This window comes from Coregonus lavaretus (assembly GCF_964263955.1).
Source record: "Coregonus lavaretus genome assembly, contig: HAP1_SCAFFOLD_4002, whole genome shotgun sequence".
In the NCBI taxonomy this organism is placed as follows: Eukaryota; Metazoa; Chordata; class Actinopteri; order Salmoniformes; family Salmonidae; genus Coregonus; species Coregonus lavaretus.
Genome location: NW_028160286.1, coordinates 17,078 through 35,687, shown reverse-complemented (window position 1 = coordinate 35,687; position 18,610 = coordinate 17,078). Strand labels below are relative to the sequence as shown.

Here is an 18,610-nt window from a genome sequence, read left to right as displayed (position 1 = left end):
GTCTTGGAATGGCCTAGTCAAAGCCCAGACCTCAATCCAATTGAGAATCTGTGGTATGACTTAAAGATTGCTGTACACCAGCAGAACCTGTCCAACTTGAAGGAGCTGGAGCAGTTTTGCCTTGAAGAATGGGCAAAAATCCCAGTGGCTAGATGTGCCAAGCTTATAGAGACATACCCCCAAGAGACTTGCAGCTGTAATTGCTGCAAAAGGTGGCTCTACAAAGTATTGACTTTGGGGGGGGTGAATAGTTATGCACGCTCAAGTTCAGTTTTTTTGTATTATTTCTTGTTTGTTTCACCCCAAAAAATATTTTGCATCTTCAAAGTGGTAGGCATGTTGTGTAAATAAAATGATACAAACCCCGCCAAAATCCAATTTAATTCCAGGTTTTAAGGCAACAAAATAGGAAAAATGCCAAGGGGGTGAATACTTTCGCAAGCCACTGTAACAGTGGCAAATGTCTTGTTTCATGTAAAAAATCTATTATGTTTTGCAAAATATAAACAGGGCCGGTTCCTGCCTTTTGGGGCTAATTGAGTGACTGCCAGTGACTGACATAAGAGAGAAATTGCTGATGCACAACCAACTTGCACCTTGTGTATTCTACTAATCTAACTCAACAGTAAATTGAGACCTTGACTCAGTAAAAAAATAAAATAACATGTAGTTTTAAATAAAGTTTTCTTCAGTTCTACATATTTTGCCATGGGTCAGAGAGAAAAAAATAGCAGTTTACAGCAAATTTCCAGCAATTCTACAAGGGGGGGGGGGGACCATCACAGGGTGGTGAAAGTGCTGCTTTCCAATAAATATCGAGGGTCTTATTCTGGTGATATGATGATCGATGCTTGACTGCCATTTGACAAATACAAATATTCTTGCTCTTATCCATAATAATCTCATAATGTATTGTAGACTATACTGGATAGTATTTTTATAGTATACTAGATAGTATTTTGGTTGTCTCTTGTCTTTCATATATACACTACCGTTCAAAAGTTTGGGCTCACTTAGAAATGTCCTTGTTTTCCATGAAAACATACATGAAATTAGTTTGAATAGGAAATATAGCAAAATGCATAGGAAATGTAGTCATTGACAAGGTTAGAAATAATTATTTTAAATATAAATAATAATTGTGTTCTTCAAACTTTGCTTTCGTCAAAGAATAGGAGGAAATTGGCTCCAATCAAGCGCTGTCCACAGGGTATGGCATGGCGTTGCAAAATGGAGTGATAGCCTTCCTTCTTCAAGATCCCTTTTATCCTGTACAAATCTCCCACCACCAAAGCACCCCCAGACCATCGCATTGCCTCCACCATGTTTGACAGATGGTATCAAGCACTCCTCCAGCATATTTTCATTTGGTCTGCGTCTCACAAATGTTGTTCTTTGTGATCCGAACACCTCAAACTTCGATTCGTCTGTCCATAACACTTTTTTTCCTCTGTCCAGTGTCTGTGTTCTTCTGCCCATCTTAATCTTTTATTTTCATTGGCCAGTCTGAGATATGGCTTTTTCTTTGCAACTCTGCCTAGAAGGTCAGCATCCCGGAGTCGCCTCTTCACTGTTGACGTGGAGACTGGTGTTTTGCGGGTACTATTTAATTAAGCTGCCAGTTGAGGACCTGTGAGGCGTCTGTTTCTCAAACTAGACACTCTAATGTATTTGTCCTTTTGATCAGTTGTGCACCGGGGCCTCCCACTCCTCTTTCTATTCTGGTTAGAGCCAGTTTGCGCTGTTTTGTGAAGGGACAGCGTTGTACGAGATCTTCAGTTTCTTGGCAATTTCTTGCATGGAATAGCCTTCATTTCTCAGAACAAGAATAGACTGACGAGCTTCAGAAAAAAGTTATTTGTTTCTGGCCATTTTGAGCCTGTAATCGAACCCACAATTGCTGATGCTCCAGATACTCAACTAGTCTCAATAAGGCCAGTTTTATTGCTTCTTTAATCAGCACAACAGTTTTCAGCTGTACTAACATAATTGCAAAAGGGTTTTCTAATGATCAATTAGCCTTTTAAAATGATAAACTTGGATTAGCAAACACAACGTGCCATTGGAACACAGGACTGATGGTTGCTGATAACGGGCCTCTGTACGCCTATGTAGATATTCCATTAAAAATCAGCCGTTTCCAGCTGCAATAGCCATTTACAACTTATCCAGAACGCTGCAGCCCGTCTGGTGTTCAACCTTCCCAAGTTCTCTCATGTCATCCCGCTCCTCCGCACACTCCACTGGCTTCCAGTTGAGGCTCGCATCTACTACAAGACCATGGTGCTTGCCTACGGAGCTGTGAGGGGAACGTCACCTCCTTACCTTCAGGCTCTGATCAGACCCTACACCCAAACGAGGGCACTACGTTCATCCACCTCTGGCCTGCTAGCCCCCCTACCTCTACGGAAGCACAGTTCCCGCTCAGCCCAGTCAAAGCTATTCGCTGCTCTGGCACCCCAATGGTGGAACAAGCTCCCCCACGACGCCAGGACAGTGGAGTCACTGACCACCTTCCGGAGACACTTGAAACCCTACCTCTTTAAGGAATACCTGGAATAGTATAAAAGTAATCCTTCAACCCCCCCCCCCCCCCACTCCCCCACAAAAAAAAAGTGGTTGTCCCACTGGCTATCATAAGTTGAATGCACCAATTTGTAAGTCGCTCTGGATAAGAGCGTCTGCTAAGTGACGTAAATGTAAATTTACAACATTAACAATGTCTACACTGTATTTGTGATCAATTTGATGTTATTTTAATGGACAAACAAATTGCTTTTCTTTCGAAAACAAGGACATTTCTAAGTGACCCCAAACTTTTGTTATATCTTATGTTGTCTATTACTGTTCTGTACTTTGTCATGTATTTGTATGTTTTATGTGGACCCCAGGAAGAGTAGCTGCTGCATTTGCAGTAGCTAATGGGGATCCTAATAAACTAAACTAGGCTAAACTAAACTCGAAAACCTGCACAGCCTACCTGCACTGTATCTGCCAGCTGTTGGCTAGAGCGCAGGTGCCAAGAACAGAGTAGGCACATTTTCCATATAATGCAACAGTTTTTGTGACAAAACTATCTGTAGAGTTGAAAATGCTATGGAAACAATCAAACTTTTTATTCGGTACATGAAAACTTAGGTGAAAAGGTACATTTTGTGTGCACTACGTCATCACACACTGATTTTTATCTGCAACAAGTCCATTTGGTGGAAACATACCACTGGTGGGAAAATGCACATATTTTATTTATGCGGATTCTAGGATATTCGCATGAAAATCTGTCGCCAATTGGATGGAAACCTAGCTAGTGACTGACATAATAGAACAATTGTTGATGCACAACCAAATTTCGAACTTGCACCTTGTGTATTTTAACTCTCCAAAGTAAGTTGACACCCTGACTGAGCTTGTCGCTTATGCCTGGAGCCCACCCTGAATATAAATCTAGTCATTTTAAATAAAAATCAGTGTCCACCACCAAGAAAATATGTAAGCATAAATTGTAAATTAAAGACTACTCTAATACTGCCAGGGAACATTACCAGACAAAATCTCATCACATTGAATTACTCAAGGCTGCATTACGATGATGTCTGGTAAGCTATACTGCCAACTAGTCCCAGTAGATCTGATCATATTTGGCAATAAAAACATCTCAGCAAGGCCTCATTGCACTGTGTTACTGTCTATATTAAATAAAAAACAACAATTAAGTGTTATTGTGTCATACTGTATGACAGTAATGAAGAACTGACCCAGCTAAGACATACAACATTAAACATTTCAACTATAGACATTAGTAACACTAGACATCTTATATCAGATTTCTAAAACAATCATAAGATACATTTGCAGGCACTTTCCTACAACATTCACCCCCCCCAAAAAAAAAACAATCATTATGTAAATATATAACTGCAAAGTCCATCACCCTCACCACCATCATCTCAATCTTGGTCATTGTTTTTATGGAATTAACTTAAAAAGTGTTGGTGCATTCTGCAGAATGTCTGAGTATACCGTATGACATGTACATCTCTGTATTTGACAGACACCAAAAACAGGGTCTTCACCAGTATAGAATTAGTAGAATGAGTAGCAATTAAACACAGAGTTCTAATTCTATGGTCACAACAATCATGGTTACTACATATAATAGCTTTCTACCATAAAGATATCTCTGAATATAATGATCTATAAGGCATTGTGATGTAATAGCACTCAGGTATGTAAAGCAGCTAAAACATTTCACCTGCATTAAACCTGGACAATAACACCCATATGACACATGAACAAACATACATGTCTGTTATACTGCTATTAGGGTAAAACAATTATCTCTACCAGACCCATTTCCCTGGGTAATACCATCTCCTGTTAAAATGTACACCGTGCCCTTTGGAGTTAAAAGCCTCTGTGAGCCTCCTCCTCTCTCATTTCAAGTATTTTCTGTTGATCTACATCACATTATTTGGGGGTTTATAAGTATCGTTTCATTTTTGATTAAGTCAAGTATGTTAACGTACAACATAAGATGTTAATAATTGCCATTAGTGAACTGAAGCACCGTCGGTCTACGACACTTCTCTGGAATGACACAGTGTTCACATATTTCAGTCACATAGGCCCAATCCCTCACCCTACCCCCTATGCCCTTGCTAACTCCCCCTTGCGGATCTTAAGAAGATCAGAGACAGTAGGTATAAACAATATGATAGTAGTATCCCCAATAGAATCCTATAGCGCCTTAGGTGAAGTGCACTCAACTACCAAAGTAAACAAGGGTAGGGGACAGAGAACAACTTTCTGGAATGAAATATAGAGAGTCATGTCAGATCTGTGAGGAGGTTGCTAGTCATGGATAACCTAAGGAAAGGATTGGGTTTGGAATCAGGCCATAGTTATGATGTCAGCGGGCCAGCCCCGTCTTCCCGGCTGTTCTCTGCTCCGCTGGTCGTCACAGAAATGTGGTCTTAGTCCGTCTTCCAGACTTTGTTGAGGACCTTCACCACCTCCTCGTAGATGATGAAGACGATAGCTACGTCCATACACACCCTGCCCAGCCTGGGGACTGTACCCTTATAGAACCTGGGGAGAGAGGGAGGAAATAAGGAAGGAAGGAAGGAAGGAGGCGAAGGGCAGACACAGGGTCAATACCATTATCTGTCTGATAACAATAGATGAAAATGAGACAGGAGGTCACAAAGTTAGTGTGTACAGAGATACTTACGCTTTAGGTCCCTCATGCTTCATGATCTTGACGGCACAGTCCAGGGTGCTTTTGTACTTGTGAGCCTCCAGACCCTGTTAGAGGAGAGACAGACGGGGTTCACCTAACAATATGATACAATACATGTATAGAGAAAGAGGTATAATTCACTGCATGTGACCAGGTCATTAATCATGGTGGTGTCTACCTGCAGCCTGGTTTTGATGACATCAAGAGGAGTGTTTCCAAACACACTGACAGCTCCAGCGAAGGCTCCGAATGCTCCCGTGACCAAAGGGTTAATGGCCTTGTTAGCATCATCACCTAGGAAACAGACAGGGAGAGACAGAGCAGTGAGACTCTCTGGATACACACACAGGTAAACAACACACACATACACACAGGAGACAAGGATTCAAACTCAGTCGGTCACACACACACACACCTTTGTACCAGTTCCTTAGAGAGGTCATGACGTAGAAGCGGATGGCCTGGTTGGATCCCTGTTTCAGTACCGTGGCTGTCAGACCCTGGTACGTTCCCCTCAGGCCTGGAAGAGACATAGACAGCACAACACCATAACACATCAACACACAGCCAATAACCAGCTAACAACTGTCCCACAACCTTCCGTCCAATAACCATAAAATAACCATCCAACAGCCATTTCAGTTATGGTGAGACCAGAACAAATAACTGTCCAGCAGATGGCAGTAACTACTCCATCTTCCCTTCCCTAGTCTCTTTCAACCAGGGGAGAACGACTATCCCCTCTCATTGAAGCCAAGGAAGTTCAAGACCAACCGCGGTACCACAGATAGAACAATGAGCCAGATATTTCACCGGATGTATAAGTGTGAAGCATCCGCTTGGCGTTTCCACTCACTACCAAATATGGTGATGAGAGGAAGCCCAGTGGCCGGCAGTGGGAGAAGATGGAGCGAGATGGATTTTGGCCGACATTATGCACATTGTCATCAATGAAACATTTGATTTCAATACAGTTTTCTGTTCCCAAAACCAGAATCTGTTACGAACAGAGTGGACTAAGTTTTGTAGATTTTACCCTTTGCCCAATAAAAAAAATTTATGTTGTTTAGAAGGAATGCAAGGGCAAATTTAGTTATTGCACACCCGCACTTCACAGAGTAGGCGTTCCCTAATGGAAATATGCAAATTCATGCTAGAACGTGCCTATATGATCTCGCTAGCTCGTGCTTGGCTCTGCACTCCTCCTTGCTTGTTCTGCCCACTATTCCCATTGGAAACAACAGGCTGTGGTCTATCTCTGGTTAGTTATAAAAATCTTTGCCGGTACTGCAGGCATTTTTAACAGAAAACAAGATCCCCCATTAGGTGAATGGAAAAATGTCAATCTTCGTGGTCAATCTTCGTGTAAAAAAATAAATGTTTAGAAGACAATCATGGTATCAATAATTGCGTTTAATACAGCAGATGTATTTCCTTTAACAGATTATTTTAAAATCCCACACAGAAAAAGTTATAAGGCTAATTAATTTGATAATGTCAGCCTGCAGTAGAACCCCGGTTGGCCTTCAACTTGAGTTACTCAATGAGAGGTGGCAGCACTGAGCTAGCCTGCAACGTCACTCCCTGGAGTAGCTCAAACTGCGCATGTTATGTCTCCGTGAGATGCAATCTTAACCGACTTCATTTGGCTTCAATGTGCTATTGAGTCTTCACATAGGAATGAATGGTGTCACGTGATCGATGGCTTTGTTCATTCATATATACAGTCATTGCTTTCAACAGCTACATTATGAGTTTGTACACTACACTATTTATTCTTCTTGCGGTTCAGGTGGCAGTAAACTCACACAAAGTTTCTGTCTGTCTCCCTTCTGTCCTTACCTTCTGTTCTGATGATCTCTCTGACTCCATGGAAGAATCCCCGGTACTTCGGGTTGGCTGACGACTGGTCATGGATGAACTTCACCTGAAATGACACAAGAGGACGACACGGATTAAAATTAAATGCTGATCTTTATTGACATCGCACACCAACACATGCAAATAATGGTTCGAGAGTTCCTAAAACATTTTAAGACACACATACCTTGACCGTCTCCATGGGGCAGACCACCACCACAGCCTCAGCCATTCCTGCCCCCAGACCACAGAGAAGACCCCGGGTACTGTCCAGCTTCCCGTTCTCATCACGCATCTTATTACTGAGGAACTCAAACATACCAAACCTGATAGAGAGAGCAGTTGTCAGGGACATGTAAAACATTTACCGAAAACAGATAAACAGTGTGTGGGGTGGTGGTACCTGACAGCTGCTTTGGGTATGGAGCCATAGAGCAGTGAGCTGAGCCCTCTGTACAGACCCCTCACCCCATGACCGTCTACCGTCTGCTTCACACAGTCAACTACAGGGAGGGAAAGGAAGAGGGAGAGAATCAGGGTGAGAAAGGACAAACATACACAGTCAACTGCAGATATTTCAACTCAGCTTGAGGTGTTTTGTGCACGTTACATGTGGAACATTCAATAGTATTAACAAAAAGTAATGCATGGGTATAGGAAAGTGTTAGTGACAGTCATGGTGCTAGCAGCGAAGCAGGTTGGCATTTATTGGGATGACTCGTGTACTGGAGGCAGCTCTGCAGAGTAGTCACTAGCTGGCACAGCCACAAAGTCAGAAAATCTGATTTTAAACTTAACCTTAACCACACTGCTAACCTAACTTTAAATTAAGACCAAAACGCAATTTTTTCCCCATTAACTTTTACGATTTAGCCAATTTTGACTTTGAAGCTGGCCCATCTAGCAGAAGCCGATCAGTTCTGCCTCCAGGGTAAAACTCATGACAATAAATGTCAACTTGCAGCAGCTACAGTTAACAGTGCATGAGCTGAACTCTCAGTACTGACTGACAAACATGTTGTTTCAGAGCGACTCCAGGCCAAAGTCCACATGACTCTAAACACACAGATAACACAGCTAGGCACACACACACACACACACACACACACACACACAGCTCAGGAAAGTGTAGACCTAGTGTAGACCCATTTAGTACAGATCCCTGGCTCAAGGCTTTTCATTATTCTGCCATGTAAGGCCTACTGTAAGGCCTACTGCAAACAGCTACCTCTGTTTCAATGTGTTATAGCTATTACTGGTAACAATATAGGAAATAATGTCAAATAAACCAAATAATTCCCTTTCCTGTTTGGGAGAAACTGTTGGAACAGATACCCACCAATGCCTTTATATCTGGGAGGGTTGGCCTTCTCATCCAGCTGCAGCTGAGTCTTCACATACTCTGTAGGGAATGTAATACAGATCTCTATTCCTCCAGCAATACCACCTGGAGAGAGAGGGAGAGACAGAGAAAGAGTGTTGTTTGGTCTGATCACTATACCCCATGCTGAATCTGAAACAACAGACAAGTTTTAAGTTAAAGGTACAGTGCCTCCAGAAAGTATTAATATCCCTTGACTTATTCCACATTTTGTTGTGTTACAGCCTGAATTCAAAATCAATGAAATAATTTTTTTCTCACCCATCTACACACAATACCCCATAATGACAAAGTGAAAACATGTTTTTAGACATTTTTGCAAATGTATTGAAAATGAAATAGATAAATATTTAATTTACGTAAGTATTCACACCCCTGAGTCAATACTTTTATAGAAGCACCTTTGACAGCTTTTACAGCTGTGAGTCTTTCTGGGTAAGTCTCTAAGAGCTTTCCACACCTGGATTGTGCAACATTTCCCATTATTATTTTCCAAATTCTTCAAGTCAAATGGCATTCTGTACAGGCTTCATCTCTTTTCACTCTGTCAATTAGGTTAATATTGTGGAGTAACTACAATGTTGTTGATCCATCCTCACTTTTCTCATATCACAGCCATTAAACTCTTAACTGTTTTAAAGTCACCATTGGCCTCATGGTGAAATCCCTGAGCGGTTTTCCTTCCTCTCCGCAACTGAGTTAGGAAGGACGCCTGTATTTCTGTAGTGAGTGGGTGTACTGATACACCACCCAAAGTGTAATTAATAACTTCACCATGCTCAAAGGGATATTCAATGTCTGTTTTATTTTTTTACCCATCTACCAATAGGTGCCCTTCTTTGCAAGGCATTGCAAAACCTCCATGGTCTTTGTGATTGAATCTGTGTTTGAAATTCACTGCTCGACTGAGGGACCTTACAGATAGATAATTGTATGTGTGGGGTACAGAGATGAGGTAGTCATTCAAAAATCATGTAAACACTATTATTGCACAGAGTGAGTCCATGCAACTTATTATGTGACTTTTTAAGAATTGTTTTACCCCTGAACTTTAGGCTTGCCATAACAAAGGGGTTGAATACTTATTGACTCAAGACATTTCAGCTTTTCATTTTGGATTATTTAGTAAACATTTGAAAAACATACTTCACCTTTGACATTATTGGGTGTTGTGTGTAGGCCAGTGACAAAAAAACTAAATGTAATCTATTTTAAATTCAGTCTGTAACAACAAAATGTAGAAAAAGTAAACGGGTGTGAATACTTTCTGAAGGCACTGTATGGGTCTTCTCTGCTAGCTGAGTGGATGCCATCCTTTTATGTATAGCATGTGTTATTACTACATTCACAAATAAAATATGTACAAATATTATAAAGAATCAAAGTTATATCAAAGTGTTTCAATAACTGAACAATTAAAAAAGATCAACAGTGTATGAGGACTTTTTATTAGTAACCTCCTGGTTCCACCTTAACAGCAGTAGCTCCACACATCTGCAGTTGAATGGCAAACAGAAAGAAGGTCTGATTGGTTGAGCTGGGATTCTGCCCATAGGATACTCCCCTCTGTGCTGTTCCTGATCAGTGGGGGCGTGACTGGTCCTCACTAGTTACCACAGCCACAAAGTCATAACCCCCGCCTATTTCTACAATTTCTCTTCTTAAAATGTGATTTTAAACCTAAAAATAACCTTAACCAGACTGCTAACCTTATGTCTAACCCTAACCTTAAATTAAAGCCAAAAAGCTCATTTTTGTTTTCATAAATGTTTACAATATAGCCAATATTGAATTTGTGTCTGTGGTAACTAGTGGAAACCGGTGTGACTGCTGGAACAGAGAAAGTAGTACACACATAGGTTCTTCTGCCCAGGCGTTAGTGACGCATGCCAGATCTTACAATGCCTGGATAGGTATTTTACATATCAGCTAACCACATCATACTGTATGTTATAGCAATCTGGAGCCCACGGCACAGTCGATGACGTGGCACACAACCAGCAACAGCGCTTCTTCTACCTCAGGAGGCTGAAGAAATATGGCTTTGCCCTAAGACCCTCACAAACTTCTACAGATGCACCATTGAGAGCATCCTGTCGGGCTGTATCACCGCCTGGTATGGCAACTGCACCGTCCGCAACTGCAGGGCTCTCCAGAGGGTGTTCCGGTCAGCCCAACGCATCAACAGGGGGCACAATGCCTGCCCTCCAGGACATCTACAGCACAAGGTGTCATAGGAAGGCCAAGAAGATCATCAAGGATCTCAGCCACCCGAACCACGGCCTGTTCACCCCGCTACCATCTGGAAGGCGGAGACAGTACAGGTGCATCAAAGCAGGGACTGAGAGACAGCTTCTATCTCCAGGCCATCAGACTGTTAAATAGTCACCACTAGCCAGCTTCCGCCCAGTACAGTGCCCTGAACTTTAGTCACTGTTACTAGCCGGCTACCACCTGGTACTCTACCCTGTACACTACCAGTCAAAAGTTTGGACACACCTACTCATTCAAGGGTTTTTCTTTATTTTTACATTGTAGAATAATAGTGAAGACATCAAAACTATGAAAAAACACATATGGAATCATGTAGTAACCAAAAAGGTGTTAAACAAATCAAAATATATTTTATATTTGAGATTCTTCAAATAGCCACCCTTTGCCTTGATGACAGCTTTCCACAGTCTTGGCATTCTCTCAACCAGCTTCATGAGGTAGTCACCTGGAATGCATTTCAATTAACAGGTGTGCCTTCTTAAAAGTTAATTTGTGGAATTTATTTCCTTCTTAATGCATTTGAGCCAATCAGTTGTGTTGTGACAAGGTAGGGGGGGGGTATACAGAAGATAGCCCTATTTGGTAAAAGACCAAGTCCATATTATGGCAAGAACAGCTCAAATAAGCAAAGAGAAACGACAGTCCATCATTACTTTAAGACATGATGGTCAGTCAATATGGAACATTTCAAGTGCAGTCGCAAAAACCATCAAGCGTTATGATGAAACTGGCTCTCATGAGGACTGCCACAGGAATGGAAGACCCAGAGTTACCTCTGCTGCAGAGGATGAGTTCATTAGTTACTAGCCTCAGAAATTGCAGCCCAAATAAATGCTTCACAGAGTTCAAGTAACAGACACATCTCAACATCAACTGTTCAGAGGGGACTGTGTGAATCAGGCATTCATGGTCGAATTGCTGCAAAGAAACCACTACTAAAGGACACCAATAAGAAGAAGATACCTTCTTGGGCCAAGAAACACGAGCAATGGACATTAGACCGGTGGAAAATGCTCCTTTGGTCTGGTATCCAAATTGGAGATTTTTGGTTCCAACTGCCGTGTCTTTGTGAGACGCGGTGTGGGTGAACGGATGATCTCCGCATGTGTAGTTCCCACCCTAAAGCATGGAGGAGGTGGTGTTATGGTGTGGGGGTGCTTTGCTGGTGACACTGTCTGTGATTTATTTAGAATTCAAGGCACACTTAACCAGCATGGCTACCACAGCATTCTGCAGCGATACGCCATCACATCTGGTTTGGGCTTAGTGGGACTATCATTTGTTTTTCAACAGGACAATGACCCAACACACCTCTATATGTGTTATTTCATAGTTTTGATATCTTCACTGTTATTCTACAATGTAGAAAATAGTAAAAATAAAGAAAAACCCTGGAATGAGTAGGTGTGTCCAAACTTTTGACTGGTACTGTATATAGTCATTAAACACCGTTTACATACTGTTTTACCCACTTCATATGTATATACTGTATTCTAGTCAAGGTCTATCATATATAACTACTGCTGTACACACCTGTTCTATTCATTTACTGCCAATAATGTCTATACAAACCATTATATACATATATATTTATATTCCGGATTGACCTTGCTCATTCTAATATTTATATATTTCTTAATTCCTTTATTTTGTATTTTTGGGGATTTGCTTGTATTGTTTTGTATCGTCAGATATTACTGCACTGTTGGGGCTAGGAACATTAGCATTTAGCTACAGACGCGATAAAAATCTGCTAAATATGTGTACGCGACCAATACAATTTGATTTGATGCATGCAACGTCTGAGCAGGGGACCGCGACCACACTCTCACAGAGATAGAGCTACACAAACTGACACAGAGTCATCACAGACGTATAGAGTTTGTTGCTGGTAGCAAACTAAAAGTTATGTGATAATTTAGCATTCTCAACCACTGATCTCTAACCAGCTGTAACTAGGCTAAACACTCACCATGGAAAAATCTGTTAGATTTGGAGTGGGGAAAGCTGACCCTAGACCTGTGTGTGTGTGTGGGGGAAACGTCCTGGTTGAACCTAAACCTCAACCACATGCTGCTGCTTCTGAAAGAGACATTTGTTGAGGCTCTGGGCTCCAGCATGCATTTCACCTCAACACACAGACATGCAGGGCAGTCAGTCCCACACAGGAATGGACATGCAACACTTCAATCTCCACAAACACACACAGGCTCATTATCTTGTTATTACACAGTAGGCTAGAAATTCTACCCAGTGCCCAGCACCTTCCGTCATAAAGTTAGATATTTATAATTAGACGTGTCTAACCGTTTCCTCAAAACAGGATATGAGAAAGACAACCAGTTTGTCAGGTCTGACTACTGAGATTGTAATCATCTCTTGGCTGATAGTTAGACGGCTTTGCTGACCGGTCTCTGGTGGGAGGGAAACATCCGAGCAAGCAAAACACGCTCAAATAATTGATTGTGCAACAATGAACCTTCAATATGAGTTGATTTTAGAACTGACCTACAATGCTCTATGTTGAGAAAGAAGGGCCCGGAGTTAAAGATAAGGAGCAAGCCAAAATACTGCATAGCCAGAAATAACGTCATCTGGGTAGATGAGGGTGTTAAGTGCCATAGTTATGATCAACAACATTCCCAATTAATTGATTTATATTAATGGCACTTTTTACTGGGTCTCAGAGTGCTTTGCATTCTTTGGGGGTAATCAAGTGCAAAAAGTGCACTAAAAATAAAAAAGTAGAAAATCGCAGGACAGCCCTACCTTCAGCATGCGCCCCTGGCCCTGGTCTGAGCTGGTCTGGTGAAAGGATGTTGTAATCCAACTGCACGTGTGCTGTGTGTGCTCTCTGAACTGCAGAAGTGTGTGGAGTTTATGCTGTGTCATCATGGCTCATGGATTTAGGAACACAGCACTGTACTGCACTGCAGACCCCAGCCCCCTGTCAAGCACTCACATTATTGGGTGAATATCACTGGTAGTGTAAAGATGGCTTCCTTTCATTTACTTTCCTTCATTCGGTTTGACTGTGAAAGCACTTCCTGGAAGACTTCCATCATATTGCTCTCATCTATCCTGTGTTAAAATGAGTGGGCCCCTATAGCTCACGTTTCACTCCAGGTGAAAGCATAGTAGTTGACTGACTGATAGACAGACCTAAAAAAAAAAACAGGCCTGAAAAATGTGCCAGAGAACTGAGACAGACAAATTATTTCTATCACCTAAAGTAGAGAGTGATATTTCCAGTCTATCAAGGCATTGGAAAGGGTCAGTGTTCACTTGTTCTGAAATCATTTCTGTAGTCAGAAACAGATAAGATATGCATTCTGGAAACATTATTTTGTTGAAATATAATTTGATCTCTGAAAAATTAAGCTAATTGATTGCACCCAAATTGGCAATTTTAATTTATAGGATTCATATACACTACTGTTAAAAAGTTTGGGGTCACTTAGAAATGTCCTTGTTTTCGAAAGAAAATCAATTTTTTGGTCCATTAAAATAACATCAAATTGATCAGAAATACAGTGTAGACATTGTTAATGTTGTAAATGGCTATTGTAGCTGGAAACGGCAGATTTTTAATGGAATATCTACATAGGCGTACAGAGGCCCGTTATCAGCAACCATCAGTCCTGTGTTCCAATGGCACGTTGTGTTTGCTAATCCAGGTTTATAATTTTAAAAGGCTAATTGATCATTAGAAAACCCTTTTGCAATTATGTTAGCACAGCTGAAAACTGTTGTGCTGATTAAAGAAGCAATAAAACTGGCCTTCTTGAGACTAGTTGAGTATCTGGAGCATCAGCAATTGTGGGTTCGATTACAGACTCAAAATGACCAGAAACAAATAACTTTCTTCTGAAACTCGTCAGTCTATTCTTGTTCTGAGAAATGAAGGCTATTCCATGCGAGAAATTGCCAAGAAACTGAAGATCTCGTACAACGCTGTGTACTACTCCCTTCACAGAACAGCGTAAACTGGCTCTAACCAGAATAGAAAGAGGAGTGGGAGGCCCCAGGGCACAACTGAGCAAGAGGACAAATACATTAGAGTGTCTAGTTTGAGAAACAGATACCTCACAGGTCCTCAACTGGCAGCTTCATTAAATAGTACCCGCAAAACACCAGTCTCAACGTCAACAGTGAAGAGGCGACTTCGGGATGCTGACCTTCTAGGCAGAGTTGCAAAGAAAAAGCCATATCTCAGTCTGGCCAATAAAAAGAAAAGATGAAGATGGGCAAAATAACACAGACACTGGACAGAGGAAGATTGGAAAAAAAGTGTTATGGACAGACGAATCGAAGTTTGAGGTGTTCGGATCACAAAGAAGAACATTTGTGAGACGCAGACCAAATGAAAAGATGCTGGAGGAGTGCTTGATGCCATCTGTCAAGCATGGTGGAGGCAATGTGATGGTCTGGGGGTGCTTTGGTGGTGGTAAAGTCGGAGATTTGTACAGGGTAAAAGGGATCTTGAAGAAGGAAGGCTATCACTCAATTTTGCAACGCCATGCCATACCCTGTGGACGGTGCTTGATTGGAGCCAATTTCCTCCTACAACAGGACAATGACCCAAAGCACAGCTCCAAACTATGCAAGAACTATTTAGGGAAGAAGCAGTCAGCTGGTATTCTGTCTATAATGGAGTGGCCAGTACAGTCACCGGATCTCAACCCTATTGAGCTGTTGTGTGAGCAGCTTGACCGTATGGTACGTAAGAAGTGCCCATCAAGCCAATCCAACTTGTGGGAGGTGCTTCAGGAAGCATGGGGTGAAATCTCTTCAGATTACCTCAACAAAATGACAACTAGAATGCCAAAGGTCTGCAATGCTGCAAATGGAGGATTCTTTGACAAAAGCTAAGTTTGAAGGACACAATAATTTCAATTAAAAATCATTATTTCTAACCTTGTCAATGACTACATTTCCTATACATTTTGCTATATTTCCATTTCAAACTTATTTCATGTATGTTTTCATGGAAAACAAGGACATTTCTAAGTGATCCCAAACTTTTGAACGGTAGTTTAATAGTGAATGATTATAGTACCTAACATCCGATTTGGGCGAAATGTTTTGCTAACAATGAGTAAGACATGAGGAGTCCTAAGAAGTGGTCAAAAGCCAAACACAGACCCCCACACCCTCACACCAATCCCACCCCAACAATGAGTATATAGTATCAGTTCTCCATCTTTGACAAGTAATATGGAGCTGCGGTTTGGAGTATTGTTTCTGCATCCAAGATACAGAAGCAATATAGGCAGTTAGGCACGAATGTATGCCCTCAGTTATCACCCATGAATGCCTTCAGTTATGCTATAGCATGTATTGTCCTAAAAGAGACAAAACAAGTAGTGCACCTGCATTCAAGGGTTCCTTGATTTTTCTATCTGATGCATGTGCAGCAAGGTTTCCATCCAAGGACCTTCCTCCTCAGGCTGCATAAGCATACGTAAGTATTTTGCTGCCCCTGCGATAACGCCTGCAAAAAATTGTGTACGCAACCAATAAACTTTGACTTGATTTGCATGTAAACCTTGATAAGCCTTACTATGCCTACAAATCTCTACACAGCTGTGCAACACAAGGCCATAGCCAGGTTTACTGTATACTCTGAGCAAGGGGATAGAACAGCCAACCATTATCTGTGTTGGCACCAAGTGTTCTATAAAATACTAACAAATCCTTTCCTAGATTGGAACTTTGCAAATTTTTTGTGTCTCAAACCCTGTTTGCCAGATTCTACAACTCTGTTACTTTAGTGTTCGGCACACTCCACTCAGCCCCCATTGCTGCGAGAGGAAAGCCTGCCTAACTTCCATTCATAAGCCATGTTAACCAAGCTCTGCTGGACTGAGGAGAGGGGGCTTCAGTAGGATCATGGGGTCAGTAATTATCAGAGAAATTGACCACAACATGCATCTAATTAACTCTACACACCCTGGAACTTTCGGCCAGAGCAGAGCATGTGTCCTTGATTTGAACAGACAGACCACTCACACACTTTGAAGTAAAGGCTCAAAGGGCATATTGATAGTAGCAGTTGAACAGATGCAGCCAGAACCATAGTCGAAGTGAGGAGGAGTGCACTGAACACTTCGGGGTTACTACAGTTTAAAGACAATCCAGGCTTAGACATGGGAGACTCTTATTTTAGGTTTTATTTCCAAACAATTAAAAACTGTATTGTATTCCTTAAGTCTCATATGCATTCAATAATTATCATATTGCAGCACCCTGTCAAGAACAGCACATGAAATGGGTTTCTATATTGTGATCAGCCTTACTCTCGAAGATACCTTCATGAATAGACGCTAAAGGTGGTTAGCGTCTATGAATGGGCTACTTACTCCCTAGCAACTGATTGACATGTAGTTCATGATTAAATGAAGAAAAAAGGTCTGAATAGATTAGTAGACTCTCAAATAACTCACTACACTAACAAAGCTCACTTCACCACTCCCATAGCAAGCACTATAGGCAGGCACTTGTGTTTAAATATATTGCTACAATGTAACAGACTGCCACTCGACAAAAGTAACAGGAAAACCCTGTAGAATACCCTGCATTGTCACAGTGACAATGACTTGCAATGTAACAATGTAGCAAGGCGGTAGAATGAACTCTGTATGAAATTATGATACAATGTATCAGTAGCCTACACAAGGAAAGATGAATGACTTCATCCTTACCTGCTAGAATGGCTTTGCCCGGGTGGGTGAGTTTGGCTTTCCCTGCTGGCGCGGCGGCGGCCAAACAGCGGGGTCTGTGGAAGGGACTCACAAATGTGGGATTCCCGGACATATTGGAAACAATCGCCCCCCCAAAAACAACCTAGAACTTGTTCTATTCTACGACAACACTAGTTCTCTCTCCCGATCGTCAGCCTCCGTGCACTCTACTGCTCTGTGCACGAATTGCTATGCGATCACTTACAAAGGCCGTGTTGATCATTGGACTTGGCACAGTACAAAAGGTAATGTTGCCTCTGCACTTTTGACAGGCGAAGTTTCCTCACTCCTCCATTGCCAGTAGGCTAGTGTATCGGCCCATAGTGGCCAGTGTTTTCAGGGCGGGGCGCTGGGTTTTCACCCTCATAAAAGCGCCATATTTTTCACAAACGCAAATCCGATTTAAGGTGGAACGGGACTTTCAATCACCGACTTTTATTAGCCCCCTAGTTCAGAATAACACATATTCAGAAAGAACAAAGCACTGCAGACCCCTCTAAAGTCACATACAGAATAACACATATTCAGAAAGAACAAAGCACTGCAAAACACTGCAGACTCCTCTAAAGTAACATATCCGCCAGTAGACTAGTGTTATTCATACGGGCCCCAGGTGGCCCTTCTTGTTCTCCCAACCAGACAGTAAAAATAGCTCCCAACGCTGCCTCTCCAAACATCCTACTGTAAACTTTCTTAGGGTGGCCACTGGCCTAAAGTGCAGGTGTAAACACAATTGCTGTTGTCATTTTTCACCACCGTGCCCCTCACACAAATTATAGTTTTAACACTAACACAGCCATTGGGGCCTATGTAAGCATTACATTCCCCATTTCCTATCCCAGTGAGCACAATTCTCTTTCCAACGTTTTTCAGCCCAACGTATTTTGCTCATAGTACAGTGATGATGACTTATCTTTCTCATCTTATCATTTGCCACTAAAAAATGCTATTCGTCCAAATATAATGATGTTACAAATTGTACGCTAGGCAGCAAACTGACTGTAAATTGCTAAAAGAGCCACAGAGTTCCAAGGCCTGCCATTTGAGATGCAATTTACAGTCAGTTAATTGAATCTACTACTGTATTAGAAAATGCTGGAATTAATTAAACAA

At 41.7% G+C, this 18,610-nt stretch overlaps 1 protein-coding gene across 1 annotated transcript; it reads right to left on the bottom strand.

The window, feature by feature from the left end:
* Positions 1-3,092: 3,092 nt before the first annotated feature.
* On the bottom strand, positions 3,093-17,809 carry LOC311121947 (tricarboxylate transport protein B, mitochondrial-like). Its single transcript, XM_084196376.1, has 9 exons — positions 17,459-17,809; positions 8,439-8,546; positions 7,503-7,602; positions 7,287-7,425; positions 7,082-7,166; positions 5,655-5,759; positions 5,418-5,533; positions 5,231-5,304; positions 3,093-5,088 (listed from the first exon to the last, which is right to left on the bottom strand). Exons 1-9 carry the CDS (start codon positions 17,568-17,570, stop codon positions 4,974-4,976), a joined length of 954 nt encoding a protein of 317 aa, XP_084052502.1. The 5' UTR covers positions 17,571-17,809; the 3' UTR covers positions 3,093-4,973.
* Positions 17,810-18,610: the final 801 nt, after the last annotated feature.